This window comes from Heptranchias perlo, chromosome 6 (genome assembly GCF_035084215.1).
Source record: "Heptranchias perlo isolate sHepPer1 chromosome 6, sHepPer1.hap1, whole genome shotgun sequence".
In the NCBI taxonomy this organism is placed as follows: Eukaryota; Metazoa; Chordata; class Chondrichthyes; order Hexanchiformes; family Hexanchidae; genus Heptranchias; species Heptranchias perlo.
The window spans coordinates 60,231,839-60,254,056 of record NC_090330.1 but is presented as its reverse complement, the minus strand read 5'-3'; the positions used below and the strand labels follow the sequence as shown (position 1 = coordinate 60,254,056).

Genomic DNA, 22,218 nt, shown 5'->3' with positions numbered 1-22,218 from the left:
AACAAGCCCGGGCATGTCATAAAAGTCCATAAGTTACATCCTTGTTGATGATATGAAAAATGTGGGAATTTTGAGAACCCTTCAGCCCTGCGCACAGTTCTGGACACCACATTACTGGAACAATGTAATTGCACTAGAGAGGGTGCAGAGGAGATCTAAGAGGATGTTGCCAGGATTGGAGAATTTCAGCTATGATGACAGATCGGATAGGCTGAGGTTGTTTTCGTTGGAACAGAGGAGGCTGAGGGGTGATTTGATTGAGGTGTACAAAATTATGAGGGGCCTAGATAGAGTGGATAGGAAGGACCTATTTCCCTCAGCGGAGGGGTCAATAACCAGGGGGCATAGATTTAAAGTGATTGGTACAAGGATTAGAGCGGAAATGAGGAAAGTTTTTTTCACCCAGTGGGTGGTGGTGGGGGTCTTGAACACACAGCCTGAAAGGGTGGTAGAGGCAGAAACCCTCTACTCACTTAAGGCTCGTGTGGAGCATAAACGCTGGCATAGACCAGTTGGGCCGATTGGCCTGTTTCGGTGCCGTAGACTCGATGTAACTAGAAGGCATATATTAAGATAACTGTCAAAAGAATGATGGGAAAGGGTTAGAAGAATTTTTTTTTACATACAGGGGGTTGTTAGGACAGGAAGACACACACTTCCTGCACACGTTAACCTTGCTTCCTATGTCACAATTTTTCAGTAACATTTAAATGTCAACATTTATACAGTGTTAACATTTGGTATCAGCATTTTGCCATCACACTTCATTGTTTGGCTGAAAATAAAATAGCAGAAAATTGGTACTGAAGAAGTAGAGAACATAGGAATCAAAAGCAAAATTTCCCTCACACATAATACAGACAGACTTTCTGTTTTAGAATGATATAATTTTACATCACAGAAGGAGGCCATTCTGCCCATTGTGCCACTGTCCGTTCTCTGAATGAGCTATCCATGGTCCCATTTCTCTACTCTTTCTTTTTAGGCATTAATTTTCCTTTTTCACATTTATCCACTTTCTTTTTAAAAGCTGTGGAGATGCCGGTGATGGACTGGGGTTGACAATTGTAAACAATTTTACAACACCAAGTTATTGTCCAGCAATTTTATTTTAAATTCACAAGCTTTCGGAGGCTACCTCCTTCCTCAGGTGAACGATGTGGAAATGAAATCATTTCCACATCGTTCACCTGAGGAAGGAGGTAGCCTCCGAAAGCTTGTGAATTTAAAATAAAATTGCTGGACTATAACTTGGTGTTGTAAAATTGTTTACAATTTTTAAAAGCTGTTATGGTTTTGCTTTCACCATTGTTTCTGGTAGGGTTTTCCTGTCCTAACTCCTGCCTGTATATAAAAAAAATTCTTCTAACCCTTTCCTATCATTCTTTTGATAGTTATCTTAATTTATGCCTTCTGGTTACATTGAGTCTACGGCACAGAAACAGGCCATTCGGCCCAACTGGTCCATGCCGACATTTATGCTCCACGCGAGCCTCCTTCCACCCCTCTTCATCTAACTCCATCAGCATACCCTTCTATTCCTTTCTCCCTCATGTGCTTATCTAGCTTCCCCTTAAATGCATCTATGCTATTTACCTCAACTACTCCTTGTGATAGCGTGTTCCACATTCTTACCGCTCTCTGGGTAAAGAAGTTTCTCCTGAATTCCCTATTGGATTTATCAGTGACTATCTTATATTTATGACTTCTAGTTTTGGACTCCACCACAAGTGGAAATATTTTCTCTACGTCTACCTTATCAAGCCCTTTCATTATCTTAAAAGCCTCTATCAGGTCATCCCTCAGCCTTCTTATTTCCAAGGAAAAGAGCCCCAGCCTGTTCAGCCTTTCCTGATATTTATATCCTTTCAGTTCTGGTATCATCCTTGTGAATCTTTTTTTGCACCTTCTCCAATGCCTCTATATCCTTTTTGTAATATGGAGACCAGAGCTGTGCACAGTACTCCAAGTATGGTCTAACCAAGGTCCTATACAAGTTTAACATAACTTATCTGCTTTTCAATTCTATCCCTCTAGAAATGAACAACCAGTGCTTAGTTTGCCTTTTTATGGCCTTATTAACCTATGTTGCTACTTGTAATGATTTGTGTATCTGTACCCCGAGATCATAAGAACATAAGAAATAGGAGCAGGAGTAGGCCAATCAGCCCCTCGAGCCTGCTCCGCCATTCAATAAGATCATGGCTGATCTGATCCTAACCTCAAATCTAAAGAAACAAGAAGTAGGAGCAGGACCCGGCCACTCAGCCCCTGGGCCCGCTCCGCCACCCACAGGACCTTGACCGATCCGAACTCAGCTTCATGTCCAATTTCCTGCCCGCTCCCTGTAACCCCTAATTCCCTTTACTTCTAGGAAACTGTCTATTTCTGTTTTAAATTTATTTAATGATGTAGCTTCCACAGCTTCCTGGGGCAGCAAATTCCACAGACCTACTACCCTCTGAGTGAAGAAGTTTCTCCTCATCTCAGTTTTGAAAGAGCAGCCCCTTATTCTAAGATTATGCCCCCTAGTTCTAGTTTCACCCATCCTTGGGAACATCCTTACCGCATCCACCCGATCAAGCCCCTTCACAATCTTATATGTTTCAATAAGATCGCCACTCATTCTTCTGAACTCCAATGAGTAGAGTACCAATCTACTCAACCTCTCCTCATATGTCCGCCCCCTCATCCCCGGGATCCATTTGCTCCTCTACCCCATTTAGACTCTACTTATCCAAGCAGTATGTGGCCTCCTTATTCTTCCTACCAAAACACACCACCTCACACCTATGGAAATACATTTGCCAATTACACGGCCGCTCTGCAAGTTTATTAATGTCTTCTTGTATTTTGTCACCAACTCATCGACCAGTAAAAATAGTTGTTCCCAATTTACCTTATCATAATTCTTATAATTTTGAAGCTGTCTATCACATTTTCTCCAACCTTCTTTGTTCTGATGAAAAGAGTGCCTGTTTCTCTGGTCTGTCCTCATAACTGAAGCCTTTCATCCTGGTGTCGTCTTAGTAAATCTCTTCTGCTCACTCTCCATGGTCTTGACATCCTTCCTCAAGTAAGGCTCCCAAAACTGGACACAATATTCTTACTGTGGCTTAACTGATGATTTGTAGAGGTTTAGCATTATTGTTTTACTTTTTATTCTGTGATCCTATTTATAAAATTGTAGATTCCATACACTTTTTTGTTACTACTTTGTCAACTTGTCCTCTTACTTTTGAAGATTTGTGTATCTGAACTTCGAAGTCTTTCTGTTCCTCTACTGTTTTTAAAGTTTTACCATTTAATATATATTTCCTCTCATTATTCTTCCCCAAAGATATTAATCCAATTTCTCTGCATTAAAATTCATCTGACATCTATCTGTCCCATCTTATAAGCTGTCTGTGTCCTCCTGAAGTTGCTTACAGTCATTTTCACTGTTAACTATAGTCCCTATTTTTGTGCTTGCAAATTGTAATATTGTGCCCCCATATTCAAATTCAGATAATTTCTATATATTGGGAAGAGCAATAGTCCCAAAACTGACCCCTGGGGACACCGTAGTTTACATACCTCCCAGTCTGAAAATGATCCATTATCCATTACTCCTTGTTTTCTGTCCTTTAACTAAATTCCCTATTCATGCTGCCATTTTACCATTAATACGTGTGCCTTATTTTACCATCGGTTTCCTAATTATCAAACACCTTTTGAAAACCCATAGATACAGCATCCATAGCATTTCATTTATCGATACACTCCATTATTTCCTTAAAGAATTTAATAAAATTTGTCAGGCATGACTTTCTTTTACAAATTAGTGCTGGTTGTCCATAATTAACCCATATCTTTCCAAGTGAATAATATTTTAATCTTATATTATGACCTCTAGTATCTTATCCATGACTAATGTTAGGCTCACTGCTGTATAGTTACCTGGTTTATCCTTTTCTCCCTTTTTGAACAGAGGTGTTACATTGACAATCCTCTAGTGCTCTGGCAGAATTTCCATATCTATGGATGTCTGAAAGATTGTGGACTGAACCTCTGCTATTTCCCTTCTGACATCTCAGCATTCTTGGATACATAGCATCAGGGCCCAGTACCTAGTCCACTTTGGATTCCACCAATTAATCCAGTATTACTTCCGCACCTATAGTTATTCTATCAAATTGCTCTACCTGCTCCTCTTGATCCAGTTCATTCCCACCAGCACACTCTTCTGCGAAAACTGATGCAAAGTACTAATTTAGTATCTCCGCCATTCCTTCATGCTCTATACGATTTCCATTTTCCTCTGTAATCAGCCCTAGTCTTTCTTTAACCACACTTATACATTTTATGTGTTTTGATTCCCCTCTATATTTATGTTCCATTTGATTTCTTTTATAGAATCATAGAAGTTTACAACATGGAAACAGGCCCTTCGGCCCAACATGTCCATGTCGCCCAGTTTATACCACTAAGCTGGTCCCAATTGCTTGCACTTGGCCCATATCCCTCTATACCCATCTTACCCATGTAACTGTCCAAATGCTTTTTAAAAGACAAAATTGTACCCACCTCTACTACTGCCTCTGGCAGCTCGTTCCAGACACTCACCACCCTTTGAGTGAAAAAATTGCCCCTCTGGACCCTTTTGTATCTCTCCCCTCTCACCTTAAATCTATGCCCCCTCGTTATAGACTCCCCTACCTTTGGGGAAAAAAATTTGACTATCTACCTTATCTATGCCCCTCATTATTTTATAGACTTCTATAAGATCATCCCGAAACCTCCTACTCTCCAGGGAAAAAAGTCTCAGTCTATCCAACCTCTCCCTATAAGTCAAACCATCAAGTCCCGGTAGCATCCTAGTAAATCTTTTCTGCACTCTTTCTAGTTTAATAATATCCTTTCAATAATAGGGTGACCAGAACTGTACACAGTATTCCAAGTGTGGCCTTACTAATGTCTTGTACAACTTCAACAAGACATCCCAACTCCTGTATTCAATGTTCTGACCAATGAAACCAAGCATGCTGAATGCCTTCTTCACCACCCTATCCACCTGTGACTCCACTTTCAAGGAGCTATGAACCTGTACTCCTAGATCTCTTTGTTCTATAACTCTGCCTAACGCCCTACCATTAACGGAGTAGGTCCTGGCCCGATTTGATCTACCAAAATGCATCACCTCACATTTATCTAAATTAAACTCCATCTGCCATTCATCGGCCCACTGGCCCAATTTATCAAGATCCCGTTGCAATCCTAGATAACCTTCTTCACTGTCCACAATGCCACCAATCTTGGTGTCATCTGCAAACTTACTAACCATGCCTCCTAAATTCTCATCCAAATCATTAATATAAATAACAAATAACAGCGGACCCAGCACCGATCCCTGAGGCACACCGCTGGTCACGGGCCTCCAGTTTGAAAAACAACCCTCTACAACCACCCTCTGTCTTCTGCCGTCAATCCAATTTTGTATCCAATTGGCTACCTCACCTTGGATCCCGTGAGATTTAACCTTATGTAACAACCTACCATGCGGTACCTTGTCAAAGGCTTTGCTAAAGTCCATGTAGACCACGTCTACTGCACAGCCCTCATCTATCTTCTTGGTTACCCCTTCAAAAAACTCAATCAAATTTGTGAGACATGATTTTCCTCTCACAAAACCATGCTGGCTGTTCCTAATCAGTCCCTGCCTCTCCAAATGCCCGTAGATCCTGTCTCTCAGAATACCCTCTAACAACTTACCCACTACGGATGTCAGGCTCACCGGTCTGTAGTTCCCAGGCTTTTCCCTGCCGCCCTTCTCAATCAAAGGCACAACATTTGCTACCCTCCAATCTTCAGGCACCTCACCTGTAGCTGTCGATGATTGAAATATCTCTGCTAGGGGACCCGCAATTTCCTCCCTAACCTCCCATAACGTCCTGGGATACATTTCATCAGGTCCCGGAGATTTATCTACCTTGATGCGCGTTAAGACTTCCAGCACCTCCCTCTCTGTAATATGTACACTCCTCAAGACATCACTATTTATTTCCCCAAGTTCCCTAACATCCATGCCTTTCTCAACCGTAAATACCGATGCGAAATAGTCATTTAGGATCTCGCCCATCTCTAGTGGTTCCGCACATAGATGACCTTGTTGATCCTTAAGTGGCCCTACTCTCTCCCTAGTTACTCTTTTGCCCTTTGTGTATTTGTAGAAGCTCTTTGGATTCTCCTTTGCCTTATCTGCCAAAGCAATCTCATATCCCTTTTTTGCCCTCCTGATTTCTCTCTTAACTCTACTCCGGCAATCTCTATACTCTTCAAGGGATCCACTTGATCCCAGCTGCCTATGCATGTCATATGCCTCCTTCTTCTTTCTGACTAGGGCCTCAATCTCCCGAGTCATCCAAGGTTCCCTACTTCTACCAGCCTTGTCCTTCACTTTATAAGGAATGTGCTTACCCTGAACCCTGGTTAACACACTTTTGAAGGCCTCCCACTTACCAGACGTCCCTTTGCCTGCCAACAGACTCTCCCAATCAACTTCTGAAAGTTCCTGTCTAATACCATCAAAATTGGCCTTTCCCTAATTTAGAATTTTAACTTTTGGGCCAGACCTATCATTCTCCATAGCTATCTTAAAACTAATGGAATTATGATCACTGGTCCCAAAGTGATCCCTCACTAATACTTCTGTCACCTGCCCTTCCTTATTTTCCAAGAGGAGGTCAAGTTTTGCCCCCTCTCTAGTCGGGCCATCCACATACTGAATGAGAAATTCCTCCTGAATACACTCAACAAATTTCTCTCCATCCAAGCCCCTAATGCTATGGCTGTCCCAGTCAATGTTGGGAAAGTTAAAGTCCCCTACTATTACCACCCTATTTTTCTTGCAGCTGTCTGTAATCTCCTTACATATTTGCTCCTCAATTTCCCGTTGACTATTTGGGGGTCTGTAGTACAATCCTATCAAAGTGATCTCTCCCTTCTTATTTTTCAGTTCTACCCATATAGACTCCGTGGGCGAACCCTCTGATATATCCCCTCTCACTACTGCCGTGATGTTCTCCCTAATCAAGAACGCAACTCCCCCTCCTCTCTTACCTCCTGCTCTATCTTTCCTATAGCATCTGTACCCTGAAACATTGAGCTGCCAGTCCTGCCCCTCCCTTAGCCATGTTTCAGTAATAGCTATAACATCCCAGTCCCATGTGCCCATCCATGCCCTGAGTTCATCTGCCTTGCCCATCAGACTTCTTGCATTGAAATAAATGCAGTTTAATCTAGACTTCCCTTGGTCTTTGCCCTGCTTTCTCAGACCATCTGTCCGGTCATGTTTTGTACACTCTCCCTTACTGCCTTTTGTTTCTGTCACCACTTTACTTCCCACTGACTTCCTGCATCAGTTCCCATCCCCCTGCCACATTAGTTTAAACCCTCCCCAACAGCACTAGCAAACACTCCCCCTAGGACATTGGTTCCAGTCCTGCCCAGATGCAGACCGTCCAATTTGTACTGGTCCCACCTCCTCCAGAACCGGTTCCAATGTCCCAGGAATTTGAATCCCTCCCTCTTGCACCATCTCTCAAGCCACGTATTCATCCTAGCTATCCTGTCATTCCTACTCTGACTAGCCCGTGGCACTGGTAGCAATCCTGAGATTACTACCTTTGAGGTCCTACTTTTTAGTTTAACTCCTAACTCCCTAAATTCAGCTTGTAGGACCTCATCCCGTTTTTTACCTATATCGTTGGTACCTATATGCACCACGACAACTGGCTGTTCACCCTCCCCCTCCAGAATAGTCCTAGATTTGCCTCTTTTTTTCTCATTTTAATTTTATTTTGGGACAGACTTTGCTGTGAGCGGTGAACATTAGACTTGCTCTTGCCCATAGACTGTCTATGGGGCTTTGCACGGCAAGTTGCTATCGACGGGACAGCAAAATGACACGGCACCTTCTACAGGACATCTGGGACCTGTGTGAACAGGGCAAGCAGCTGTGTTAACCAATCAGATTTGAAGAATCATTAACAAGCAGCGTAAGGACTGAACCAGGAAGTATAAATTAGAATAGTGAATTCAATGTCGAATCAGGTACAGTAAGCGAAATAAAGCAAGGGAAAGAAAGATTGGGTTTAGAGTCAGAAGGAAAAAGTAAGAAAAACAGTTTTTATTTAAATTTTTAAAAAATGTCCAACAATAATTAATACTTAAAGGAATGACACTCCACACTTCTAAAAGTTAATTTTCAGTGCCAGAGAATTTGTTTGGCAGTAATTAAGACTTACCATACCCTTAAAATGTCACTTACACTGGAATAGACAAGCCCTAACTTTTTTTGGCGAGTTTAATCCGTATCTATGAGGTAAGTACAGGAACTTCATGCCATTTGAACGGGGAGCCAGAAAGCGAGATGTTATTTTTGCTCAGCTTTTGGAAGAGCATCGCATCTCGGACAGCAACTTCCGGATTTAATTGCGCATGTGTGGTCACCAGAAATTACTGTCTGACTTGCATATAAATAACGGTGAGCACTGTTAGCTGTACTGTCATTTTTACAGCAAAATCCGTCACATTGTCTACTTTAACTTTTGCTGCACCACCTTTTACTTTTTGTGGGAATATGTCTAGCCTGTAGCGAAATGAGCTTCTGTTTGAATGTTTCCCATTGCTTGTACATTGTCTTACCTTCCATTTTTTCAGTCCAATTTAGCTGGGCTAGTTCCCCTTTTATCTAATTGAAATTGGCCTTTTTCCAGTCAAGTAGCTTTATTGTTGACTGTTGCCTCACCTTTTAAAAATACTATGTAGAAAATTGCCCGAATAAAGCTTTTAAGATTTGTCCTGTTGCTTTTCTTCAAATAATTTTGAAAAATTACCAAATAAATATTGTTAGGGGCTGAAGAAAAGCATTGTATGAATTGGATAACAAAATTCTACTGATGCATACTAGAAAATTGTGCACACTACACATGCCCTGACTGCAGGATCTGCCTTAAAGTTACAAGAGTCAACGCTCTGGGCAAAAATATGTGTTGATTTTCCTGACCCTTGTCTCCGAGGAACACTTTAGGCACAAGGTCAGGAAAGGGGGTGGAAACCTATTTTGTTGGATCTCTGCCTCTTTCACGTTACCCCAGAATTTCCAGGGGAGGGTGAGCTGGGTCTGCACCTGCAATGGGCACAGACCTATTGCACCAAAGCACATGAGGCAGAAGTGGGTATTCCCAGCCTCCAAGTGTGAGCTTGGATCAGTAATAGCACTGTTGCCTCTGAGTCATGATCACACTCCAGGATTTCAGCCCATAATCTAAGCTCACACTTCAGTGCAGCATTGAGAGAGTGCTACATTATTGGAGGCACTGTCTTTCAGATGAGAATTTAAACCGAGTCCCAATTTGCCTGTTCAGGTGGACGTAAAATATTCCATGACACTATTTGAAGAAGAGTAGGGGAGTTCTACCAGTGTCCAGGCCAATATTTATTCCTAAAGGCCAGCATTTATTGCCCATTCCTAATTGCCCTTGAGAAGGTACTATTAAAGACACTATATAAATGCAAGTTATATTTGTTGTTATCAAGTAGGCTTTTTGTTCCCCGCCTCTCCCCCACCCCCCCCACCACCGGAAATTTTGAGGTAATCGGGGATTTCTGAAAGCTGACCTCGATGGAAGGCCCTGATTTGAGAGGTTTGTCAGGACCTACGGATTGAAATAACTTGCTTCCTTCTAAGCCCTGCCAGGGGATGGATCTGCACTGGGGGTGCTCCCAGGCCATGTTAATGGCCCAGTACAGGAGATCTCAGTGCTCCTGTTCCTGGACAGAAGCAGCACACTACAGATGCATTGCTCCTGTCCAGCACCCAGGAAGGGAGGAGCAGGAAAATCTAACTTATCAAGTCCAAGTCCAGGCTTTGTGGGAGGCCTACACATAAAAACATTAAAGAAGTTATTCAAAGACACAAAATGGAAATTTATAGTTAAGTTTAGTCAATTGTGAAATATGGTTCATATTTTCTTTTATTGCTACGTTCTTCTGACTGATCATTCAGGATCAGTTGTTTCTATAAATCTTTAGTAGTTTCTCATTGGTGGTTTTCTCGTCACTTTCCTCACTTTTGATCTGTACCCTCTGTTTTACTTCAATTCTAATTTGCTGCTGTTTTATTTTGAGCTAATTGACAAAGTGTGACTGGGAAAGTGTGATGTTATGTAACAGGAAGTGCACACAGATGAAAGATGTATAGTATATAATAATAGATATAAGCTTTATATTAATTAATGGTTTTATAGTTTCATACCTTTCCTATTTGTTTCTTAATCAGGAACAATGGAAACTGCGGTCATTAAATACAGGACAAGAGCAAGAACCATCATGACACAATGTTTACCGAAATCACGCATTGACCGAAGGCGCACGCGGATGGACTCAGTTTCACTTATGTGTGACACCGACGAGGAAGAGGAATCTACAAGTGAGGAGAGTAGTGACGAAGAGGAAAGGAGCAGTACCTCAGATGATGAAGAAGAGCAGACCCCAGCCAATAAAACAACAGAGAGCTCAGATGAGGATAATGTTATTCGCAGGAAACGTTTAAGGACATCATCGAGTAACAAACTCATAAACAGTGACAGCAGTTCAGACAGTGAGATTTACAGCAATCCAGTAAGGAAGATAAAAGGCAATTCACGCCGTATTTCTATACAAGATGAGGAAGAAGACAGTGGGGAGGAGAAAACTTCTGTCACTAATTTCGATGTAAAAAATGGAAAGGTCTCTCAAACAGAGAAAGAACTAACAATTGCTCGAAAGAGGAAACGACAGTTGGAGCTTAAACGGTTGTCACAGAAGAAAAGGTCCCACTGCACAACCAGTGGTAGCTGTGAGTTATTTAAGGTTTGTTTGTTTCATTAATTTATGAACAAAATAATAATGAACACCACAACTCTGTTCCCTCATCACTGATTCCATTCTCCCTCACCACTGTTTCAGGCTGAAACAGCCTGTTGACAGCCTTCAGACCCCATGGGGTTGATTTTAGGGGGCAAATGCGGGGGCGGGGGGGCTCCGAAAATCGTGGAAATCCCGTTCGGGTTCGGAAGCTGGCTCCAACTCAGCGACTTCCGAGTTTCCCAGGGAGCCAGCGGGATGACAGTTAGAGGGCCAAATGTACCTCATTGAGGTGCTTAAGGCACTTTATCCGTGATAGATTAAATAGTTAGAAAGATTTTTAACTTACCTGGGCGGCTTGCCCACTGCTTCTGATTCATGCCTGGGCCAGATCAGGGAAAAAGAAACTAAATAAATTAAATAAAAAACCATGTAAGGAAGTGAAAACACTATATGCACCTACCTTTGAAACCTGCTCCGATGTCTGATGTCTCCCACTCCGATGTCCCCCTCTTCACCCTCCCGATGTCCCCCTCTTCACCCTCCCGATGTCCCCCTCTTCACCCTCCCGATGTCCCCCTCTTCACCCTCCCGATGTCCCCCTCTTCACCCTCCCGATGTCCCCCTCTTCACCCTCCCGATGTCCCCCTCTTCACCCTCCCGATGTCCCCCCGATCTTCCCCTCTCTGCCCCCGATCTTCTACTCTCCCCCACCCTGGTCTTCCGTTCCAGTGCTGGATGACATCTCGCTCTCTCTTTCTTTCTCGCCCACCCCCCCCCCCCCCCACCTCGCGTGGCAGCTCCTGACGGCAACCAGCCTGTCAATCAGGCTAGCTGCCGGGCGTGAAACCCGGAGAGGACGTTAACCACTATCAATCAACGTTCGATCCCCAATGTTTCTAAATACAATAATTTCACAAGTGTTTCATACAATAAAGAACGTAAATAAGGTAAACCAGGCACTGTAGCAACTGTTCTAGCCAGTTCTAGTTCGGAAACGGTAAGTTTGGTTCATGTGGGTTTTCCACTCGCCCAATCGCCCCCCCCCCCCCCCACTGCCATCCGCCTCCTCGCTAACATCAGGGCACATATCTTCTCCATAACAAAGGCCAAAAGCTTTCATCTCCATTGTGTAGCCGCCCTAGTCCTATCTCTGCCACTCACTGCCAAAACCCTCGTAAGTGCCTTCATCACCTCCAGACTCAACTACTCCAATACACTTCTTGCTGGCCTCCTATTCTCTACCCTTTATAAACTCTAACTTGTCCAAAGCTCTGCCACATGTATGCTGTTGTACAGAGTTGCAATCACCCCTGTCCTTGTGCACCTACACTGACTCCCCAAGTTTAAAATCTGCATTCTTGTTGCTAAATTCCTCCATGGCCTCACCCCCACCCTATCTCCACAACCTCCTATAGCACTACATGCCTCTCAGAGCAATCTTCCTTTGCCTTTAGCCACTTGTGCACCACCCTTCGCTCCACCATTGGCGGTAGAACCTTCAGCATTCTGGTTTCTACTCTCTGGAATTCCCTTCACCTTTCTCTCTCCTCTTTTCTAAACCTCCTCAAAACCCTTCTCTTCAACCAAGCTTTTGGTCACCCCTCCTAATAATTCTCCTCTGGCTCAGTGTCTATTTTCCAAATGCCTAGCTGTGAATTGCCTTTGGGACATTCTTTACGTTAAAGGTGCTATGTAACTGCTAAGTGGTGATGTTGAAGAAAAGTAAAAATCAAGACAGCTGAAGGGCTTACCTTTCAAAACTCTCCTTTAGTTGACTGCACTGTATTCAAAGTTTTCCCTAATTAACTGCAAGGTATATTTTTTCCACCAGCATAAGTGTCACACCCATGACTTTTACATTGGGTGATTAATAGCAAAAGATTGTCTGTAAAGGTATGAAAATTGTAAACACCTCTCGTTAAATTGTTGGTCTTAAAAAAAAATGCTTGAAAGGTGTGACTTACACATTAAATTTTACAGTACTCTGAACGCTTTCGGAAATTTCCTAACATCCCCAATGTTTCTAAATACAATAATTTCACAAGTGTTTCATACAATAAAGAACGTAAATAAGATAAACCAGGCACTGTAGCAACTGTTCTAACCACAATCGCTGCAATTGGGGTTCAGCTACATTGTCACTGGAAAGAGAGAACCCAGCAGGGAATCTACTAAAGACACATAACTTTTTCTTAGTATAACAGTGTTGTAGTGGCATTTTTTTCTTCTTATGGATATTCTTTCTCGAAAAGAAGGCCCGGCACCACTTTCGTAGGGTAATTAGGGATGGGCAATAAATGCAGCTTTGCCGGGGTTGCATACAACCTTCGAACAAATTTTTGAAAAAAAGTACCTGCCCATTTTTGGGTGGATGTATGCAAATGAGGTAGTAATGACATGATAACATCATATCACTTATTTTCCATCATTTCTGCTCATTTGTACTGATTCATACTCGTGCCCATTTTAAACAGACCTCCAGGGTTGCCAGGTTAATGGAGATGGTGGAAGAGAATTTAAAGAGCTTAGATTCAACTCAATACAGATGTAGTTAAAAGCTTATTTCTCAGTCACTTATGTTTCTTTTTGAGTTTTTTTTGTTGCCATCTGCCTTTGTGCCTTTTGTTGAGTGGCTGCCATTTCCCCGACCTTCTTCCCTCATTTTACAGAGCATTGGGAATTCCCCTCTATTTGTGCTTCTTGGAAGAAAGGCAGGAACAATGTATGGATGCCAGGCTAGTAAGGCTGCACTGGAGACACTTGACACCCAACCGTTGGTAATTTCATCCCAGAGTATACAGCCGTTTAACCGATGATCAGTGCCTGCGGAAATCTTGCTTTCCAAAGTGGACCTGCACAGGCACCACTCTGACTTTGACTATTAAGGTCATAACTGTCCCTGATTTCCATGCCATGGGGTCATTCCAGTCTGGGGATATCTGTAGCATTAGCTAAACAGCTGAACAGATGCATTAAGCAAGTAATGGATGCATTGTTTGTTAGAACAAGTAATTTCATCTCCTTCTGTATAGATAACCAACATCATAACGTGGCATTGCAATTTTACAAAGTGGCAGGATTCCTGATGGTCCAAGGAATCATTGGTTGAACTCCCTTGGCCCTAAGTGCTCCCTTGCTCAATGCTATGACCTTTGTCCACTCTTTCAATCTGCAGCTCATTAGTGACCAGCAAAATGGCATCATTCAAGTAAGTGCTCAGTTTTCTGGGAGCCACCACAATGCATTTATTTCACTTTGACCCAGAAAAGTAGATCTGTGGGTGACTTCTGAGAGATCAAGGCTATTCTCTACAGCCATGACTGATGATACCTGTATGCTGTGTAGCCAGAGATTATCAATTATACTGTGGAACAGGATAATTCATGCTACTGGGAGCATATGGTCTGTGAATACAGTTGGTCAGGCTGAATAATATAGGTTCTAATGTTAGATTAATAGCTTGAGTTTTGTTTGACTTCCTTTGGAGTCAGGAAGATATTTCGAGCCCATGGAATCCAGGGTGCCTTGGCACTTTGGATACAAAACTGGCTTAGTGGCAGAAGGCAGAGGGTGATGGTCGAAGGTTGTTTTTGTGACTGGAAGCCTGTGGCCAGTGGGGTACCACAGGGATCGGTGCTGGGTCCCTTGCTGTTTGTGGTCTACATTAACGACTTGGATATGAATGTAAAAGGTATGATCAGTAAGTTCGCTGATGATACAAAAATTGGTAGGGTGGTAAATAGCGAGGAGGATAGCCTCAGTCTGCAGGACGATATAGATGGGTTGGTCAGATGGGCGGAACAGTGGCAAATGGAATTTAACCTGGAAAAGTGCGAGGTGATGAACTTTGGAGGGACTAACAAGGCAAGGGAATACACAATGAATGGGAGGACCCTAGGCAAGACAGAGGGTCAGAGGGATCTTGGTGTGCAAGTTCACAGATCCCTGAAGGCGGCGGAACAGGTAGATAAGGTGGTAAAGAAGGCATATGGGATACTTGCCTTTATTAGCCGAGGCATAGAATATAAGAGCAAGGAGGTTATGATGGAGCTGTATAAAACACTGGTTAGGCCACAGCTGGAGTACTGTGTGCAGTTCTGGTCGCCACACTACAGGAAGGATGTGATCGCTTTGGAGAGGGTGCAGAGGAGATTCACCAGGATGTTACCAGGGCTGGAGCGCTTCAGCTATGAAGAGAGACTGGGAAGATTGGGTTTGTTTTCCTTGGAGCAGAGGAGGCTGAGGGGGGACATGATTGAGGTGTACAAAATTATGAGGGGCACAGATAGGATGGATACTAAGGAGCTTTTTCCCTTCGTTGAGGGTTCTATAACAAGGGGGCATAGATTGAAGGTAAAAGGCGGGAGGTTTAGAGGGGATTTGAGAAAGAACTTTTTCACCCAGAGGGTGGTTGGAGTCTGGAACTCACTGCCTGAAAGGGTTGTGGAGGCAGGAACCCTCACAACATTCAAGAAGCATTTGGATGAGCACTTGAAATGCCATAGCATACAAGGCTACGGACCAAATGCTGGAATATGGGATTAGATTAGACAGGGCTTGATGGCCGGCGCGGACACGATGGGCCGAAGGGCCTCTATCCGTGCTGTATAACTCTATGACTCTATGACTCTATATTTCGCAGACTTCTATCATGGTGGTTTTATCTGTACTCTGTCACATCCCTCAAGACACCAAATTAATTGGGTAGAATGACAGGGAAGGTTCGTATAGGAATGGCCTTACAGTGCAAATGGCATTAACTAGTTGATCCTTTCGATTCTCAAGATATTGTGATATCTATCTGTATCTGCTCATCAGGAATCAGACGAAGAGCCATCTTCTCTCTTCCAAGTGGAAAGCATCTCTGACACAGAGTGGGAAAATGACAGTTTAAAAGACTTCATTGTGGTTGATGATAAAGAATCCCATGTGACAACATCAGGGCAACCTGAATCACCAAAGTCTATTCTGGCAAAACATCTTCCAAACCGTAAGTAATAATGGGCTTCTACTTCCATGAGCTTGCTCTTACTAACCTAGTATAATCAGAAGGCAAGAGACAACCGTCATTAACTCAAGATGACTACAAGAGTGATCAATTACAAACCTTAATTGAAGTTTAAATCCATGTATCATTTTTTGCAGAGTTTTGGGGGAGAAAAATGAATAAAGATTTCTTTATGTGTGACTAGTTTTTGATTTTCTTATGTTTGACTTCATTAAGATAATGGGACTGGGTAGGAAGTAATTTTTTGTTTTACAGGTGGCGACAGCATTAAACTCTCAGGTCAGATAAGTTTGGGCTTGACGTAGAAATATTACAGTTTGTAACACTTGCGGATAAATAACAATTTAAAAAAAAACAGCTCCAACTGATCTTGGGCTAAAAAACTATTTTAAAAATATTGATCTCCTGTAGCATTGCTCATGGACAACTAAATGTTTCAAATTGTCTGTATCTTCCTGCAACTGTATCCCACTCTCTAATTGTTTCCATCTGCTTCTTTCCATTTTTCAATTTGTCTTTCACCGATTCTGTCTTTCACTCTCATTTTCTCTCCCTTGCTCTCATTTTTTTCTTTCTCTATGATTTCTCTCCCTCTCTCTCTGTTTGGAATAATTTTGAACAAACCTGCCCAGTGGGAAACTGACAGGATCGGATCGGCCGCCTGTTTTACGTCCCATCCGATTTTACTATCCATTGACATCATTACTCATCTGCCTTCTACAGCTCCAATCCTCTCTTGATGGCGATGTTTTGTAGGATGCAGCAGGCCACTGTTGTTTGGGAGACTCTGTCTGGAGCATATTGCAAGGAATCCTGGGAACTATCAAGGCACCTGAAGCATTGCTTGAGGAGCCTGATGATAAGCTCGATGACTCACCTTGTGGTGGCATGGCTTTCATTGTATCTGATCTGCTGCAGCATGGTGAGGTTGCGAACTGGTGTCATTAGCCATGGTTGAAGCGGGTAGCCCTTATCCCCAAGCAGCCATCAATGAATATCCCTGCCAGGTTGGAATACTGGAGGTACGGTGGACTGCCGCAAGATGAACGAATCATGGTAACTGCCCGTCAAGTGGGCACAGACTTGCATGATTCATTTGGTGTGCTTACATTCAAGCTGAACATTGATGGAGTGAAACCCCTTCCACTTCGTGAAAGTTCTTGGCTGGTCCTGAGGTGCCCTAAGGGCAACATGAGTGCGGTCAATTGCACCCTGCTCTCAGGGGAAGCGTATCATTTCTGAGAATCCCAAGGCCCTCTCATTCAGACTATTATTGTCCACAGGAAAGGAGATGTATTGGCTTTCCTTTGCAAATAGTGCATTGGTGATTTGTTTGATGCACTTGTGGATAGCTGACTGCGAGCTCCTTAAGATATCCCTAGTAGCAGCCTGGAAGGATCTTGAGGTGTAAAAGTTAAGGACGATGGTAACCTTGACAGCCACTGGCATTGTGTAGCCCCTGGTCCAGCAGGCACCAGGTCTTGCTGTAGGAAGCTGCAGAGATCAACCACTAATTGCCTGGTTAAGCACAGCCTCCTCTGGCAGTGCTCCTCTGACAGGTCAAGAAATGTGACCCGTGGTTTGTACACTCTCTATTGGACGGGTAATGCCTTCTGTCAGCAGGTGCCCTCACGTGCTACCTTTAGAGAGATTGAAGTGCAGCTCCTCCTGCATGTTGAGGGCTGAGCTGCTAATGCTGTTGCTCCTGCACTTCTTCCACTTCCTCCAACTCCTCCACCCAGTACAGTGCATCTAGAGCAGCACCCATCCTTGTCTTTTCCAGCTTCTTGAGGATGTGTTACCAAGAGCCCTTTCATTTCGAAGCCAAAGTGCCCAAAATGAACAATTAGTCAACTGCCGGAACACTCTGAAGCCAACAAGCTCAGTTACACTTCGATGCAATTGATTTGAGTGCCTGCAGCTTGTAGCCACTTTAAATCCTGCAGCCTATACACTCTGCAGCCTAACCTGCCAGATTTCCCCTAACTAGCTGGCCGATGGGTCAAACTTTATGTTTTTTAGTGTTAAAATGGCATTGGGATCCTAATTATATCATAGGAACCAGATTTACATAGTATTCATGAGGCTCCGTCTGCCTGCAGCACTTGAAAGTCGGTGAAGATAAAATGTCGCAGGGCGGGAACAAAGTTGCCTCGACTCAAAGGATTTAACGTCTCCCACAGACCATTCCTTCTGGATAGGGTGGGTGGGTTAAAATCAACCACATTATATCTGATTAAGTGCATTCAAAATGGGACTATTAAGTATGAAGCCTTCATTCAAGTCACTCAAAGTATGATCTCTGCATTCATTAAATTGTTTGATACTCCAAATCTAAATTATTATTAAATCTCGTGACTTTTTTTGTTCTTATGAAATTCTATCTTGTTTTATTTCTATAGCTAAATTATAATTTTTAGTAAATCCTATCTTTGTGTTTCAATTTATTTCAACCTGATTTTAAGATTATCATTGAATAAATCCTTACAGAATAACATGCCTCCCCATGAGGATTGAAGGGTGGGGAATGGCAAGGGCCAAGGGGGAAACAATGGATTGGCTAGTGTGTATGCAAACTTCAAATTGGCATCTACACCCCTACTGCCAACACTCACTGTTAAAGCTCACAAAGGATGACGATGAGCAAGGTGCCAGATGATGACTGGAGACCAAGGAACCATACCCCAGCAAGGAGTCTTCAGGAGAGGATAGCAAAGCAGAAAATTGGCAATGACAAAAAAAAATAATGTTTTTAAAAATCGATAATTATTTTGAATGTTTCACTACTTAGATTAATGTGTTTCATGTATTTTTTTCAAAAATTTAAATCTGAAAATAATCATATTGATCGATGAAAGTGAAGCCAACATACTTCAATCAGGTCAGCTAAGGAGGTCTCCTTGGACCATACCTGCTTACCTAGAAAAATGAGCCTGACCCTCACTTGCCTAGGATCTCAAGGATTAAATGAAGTATTATTGGCCATTGGAGTACTATCAATTATAAGTGTAGATTAGGATATAGAAAGTAGTCCCAGTCCCCAGTGCTGAATGATTATATTTCCACAGTTCTGAGAAACACAGATGACATATAATGTATAGCGATGTTCCCTCTAATTTTTTTCGTCTGCGTGCGGAATGAATTTGGGTTTGTGCACCGATATAAAGGGTGTGAGCACCATTGTAAAAAAAATCACAACTTTGAATAGAACATCTTTTTAGAAAACATTATTCAGGGTAGATAACAAAGAACAAATGTACAAAATAATGGATAATTATAACAATTTAATGTTATATTGGCTGATAAATTTATATCATTTATGAAATGGGCTTCTTAAGTTGCACTAGGATTGAGCAGACCATCTCATTATATTTTATTAAAAAATACCTGATGGGGACAATTCCAATCAGCTTTTTGTTCAATAAGCTTAATTACTCTGATTCAAACAGAAATAAATCATGTGCAATCAGAATTTTTAAATTGAGTCAGAAATACAAAACAGCTGTCAAGTCAGTCAGTGTGAATTTGGGGATAGGAAACAGTTTAATTAAAGCTTCCCCCCCCCCCCCCACTGAATCCTCAGCAAGGTTTAAAAAATTATTGCATTACAATTGTACATCTTGCATGTCTCATTAGTTTTGGCTGCCTCTCTGTAAGGCAGGGAGCAGTTTGATCATGAAGAACCTGAACTGAGGGAGGCAACAGACAAAGATAAAAAGAGACAATTCCTAAGGCAACTGAGGGCTTTTGGATAGCAGTTGTATAAAACAATTTAAATCAATTGTTTTGATTACAATGTACCAATGTGATTGGAAAGTATATTTTAGCGCAATTATAGAAGGATCGTTCATAAAAGTATTACACATGATCTGTGTCTGAATTACTTAATGTTAATATGAAATATGGAAATTGATAAATGATTATTACAATATGCCATGTAATTTGGGTTCATTCGTAGTTTACTTCAAAAGCTAACATCGAATAGGATGGTGACAAAAGCTGTTAATTGCACTAATCGTAGGCTCCCTCCAATGTTATTTGCTACAAATGCCTTAAATATGTTTGTCTTTAGTCTAATGTAACAGTGCTCCACAATTCACACTAGAGGTGAAAAGCTTTCATTTAATTGATCGCTTTTCCTCCCTGAATCTTTACTGAATCCTCATGTGCTGAAGTTTGCTGATTGGAAACTCAAATCAGTTATATCATAAAGGGTTGGAAATATATATATATATATGAAAAATTTTACACTATTTGTCCAATGAATGAATATATATAAACGTTTACACTTTTTGTCCAATTAGTATATATTTTTATATAACATATATAAACTTTTACACTATTTCTTCAACATATATATATGAAAACTGTTACACTATTTCTTTAATATTTTATATATATATACACATTTACACTATTTGTCCAATGAATATATATATATTCATCCATCCATTGGACAGTATACTATTTGTGGAGACCGGTCTCTGAGCAGCTGTACCACTGACCCGCACTAGACACCGACATCCACAATACAACGCTCCTATCCAAACTAACTTTAACTCCCGCCCTTGCTGCAAAATGATTCATGGCTGATGTCACCTCAGCAGCGTCTCCACCAGAGAGCACTGGTTTGGTGCGTGGACGGAATGATGACGTGCGCGGCACTCAACAAACTGCTGTGCAGCCACGCACGCGCGGAGCTTGGAGGGAACAGTGATGTATAGCCTATTAGTTTCAAACTTGTCCAGACAGGGCCTAACATCCATATCTTATATTAAAAATATAGCACATAGTTCCTGTCCAAAAAGCTTACTGCTGTGTCACAATTTTGAGTCATAATTTTTATGTCAACATTTAACATTGAAAATTACTATGTAAACATTTATAATTGGAAAACCTAATCTAAAGATGTAACTAATTCTTTTGTCATCATTGCTTCCTGAACTTATTGAATCACAAAAGATGCTTTTAGATGTGCGCAATTTCCAAATATGCACTCTTAACATGCCTAGAGCATCGAAGTGGGTAATGGACTACACGCTGTAACATCTTATGTGATTTTCCATCCAATAATTTTAAGAAGCAGAAAATTTAAGCCCAAATGCTTCAAGGCAATAATGTAAAAACAAGAACTGGTTGACTATGGGGTAAATGATGTGAAGGGTACCTGAGCATGCAAAAGTGGCTGCAGACACACTGGGGAAGAGGCTGATGTATGGGAACACAAAGGGGGATAAGATCTGATGGTTCAAAAGGGGCCAGTTTGGGTCCCATTCTCTTGGGTCCTTGTCCCACAAAGCTGTTGGATTGTGCTTCTCCCACCTTCAGTCATATCACTAGACTTTGTCCCCCCATGCACCTAAGTCCCTTGTCCAGTCCTACCGGACTCTAGGACCCTGCTCCCCAGACTTCCCCACATCCTGGGACCCCCTCTCGGTGTTCATAAATACCTAGACCACATTCCTATTGCTCCCCAATTCTAGAACTACCTCAATGCTTCTAGACCCTGAGACCTCCCTCCAGATTCCATGATCCCTGTCCCAGTGAACCTAGATCCCAGGGCCTGCCCTATTGTTCCCAGAGTATCCCACTGCAATGTTCCCCCCTCAAAATACTGCTAAACCCTGAGGCCCCATCCAGTACTACCAGAACCTGGCCTGTTCCCAGTGCTCTCAGATCCCAGGGATACCCCTAATGTTGGTATTTCAGTGTCCCTGGTAATACTACTTAGCATAACAGCCTTCTTCTGATAAAACCACTGACACACCATGATCAATGCCACAGGAGATCTGCCAGTATTTAAGTAAGATTAAGAATTAAGGACCTATCTAAATTTATCTTTCTGTTTATATTTACAGTGCTCATCCATGATCTCTACTCCCACTTCAGAAGAGTTGTTAAAGCTTTGTTGATCAATGCAATTGATGCCAATTTCCTCAATTCCTTGTATGGTGAGTATAGTTTAATAAAGGGAAGTGGGAGCTCCCCAGCAGTTCAATGAGTAAAGGCATTGTTCAGTGTGGAACTGAGCCGCACAGGTCCCCAGTTTGATTCCCGTTGTGTACTGAATTAGATGATCTTAACTGCAACAGCAGGAAAAATGCAGTAGTAGATTTGGACTCAGTGCAAGTTGCTGAGGAAGGGTAAAAATCGGCCAGGAATGCTATCCAGTGATCCACTGCTGGGTAAAGACAGAACCAGGCTCAATTGTGTTGCCTCCATAATTGAATAGATTACTGACAGTCACTGTCAGGATTCATGCATAAGGCATAACCACCATGGGCAGGGCACTGGAATGTGCTAGTGCCTGTTTACTGTAC

The 22,218-nt window shown here is 42.2% G+C and overlaps 1 protein-coding gene across 2 annotated transcripts in view; it reads left to right on the top strand.

Moving 5' to 3' along the window:
• The window catches only part of ccdc82 (coiled-coil domain containing 82), a 79,568-nt gene that overhangs the window by 2,907 nt on the left and 54,443 nt on the right, over positions 1-22,218 (top strand). For both annotated transcript variants that reach the window (XM_067985458.1, XM_067985459.1), the window contains exons 2-4: positions 10,322-10,893; positions 15,709-15,880; positions 21,757-21,849. In XM_067985458.1, coding sequence (XP_067841559.1) covers positions 10,327-10,893; positions 15,709-15,880; positions 21,757-21,849 — 832 coding nt within the window. In that variant the 5' untranslated portion in view covers positions 10,322-10,326. The remainder of the gene's footprint in view (positions 1-10,321; positions 10,894-15,708; positions 15,881-21,756; positions 21,850-22,218) is intronic.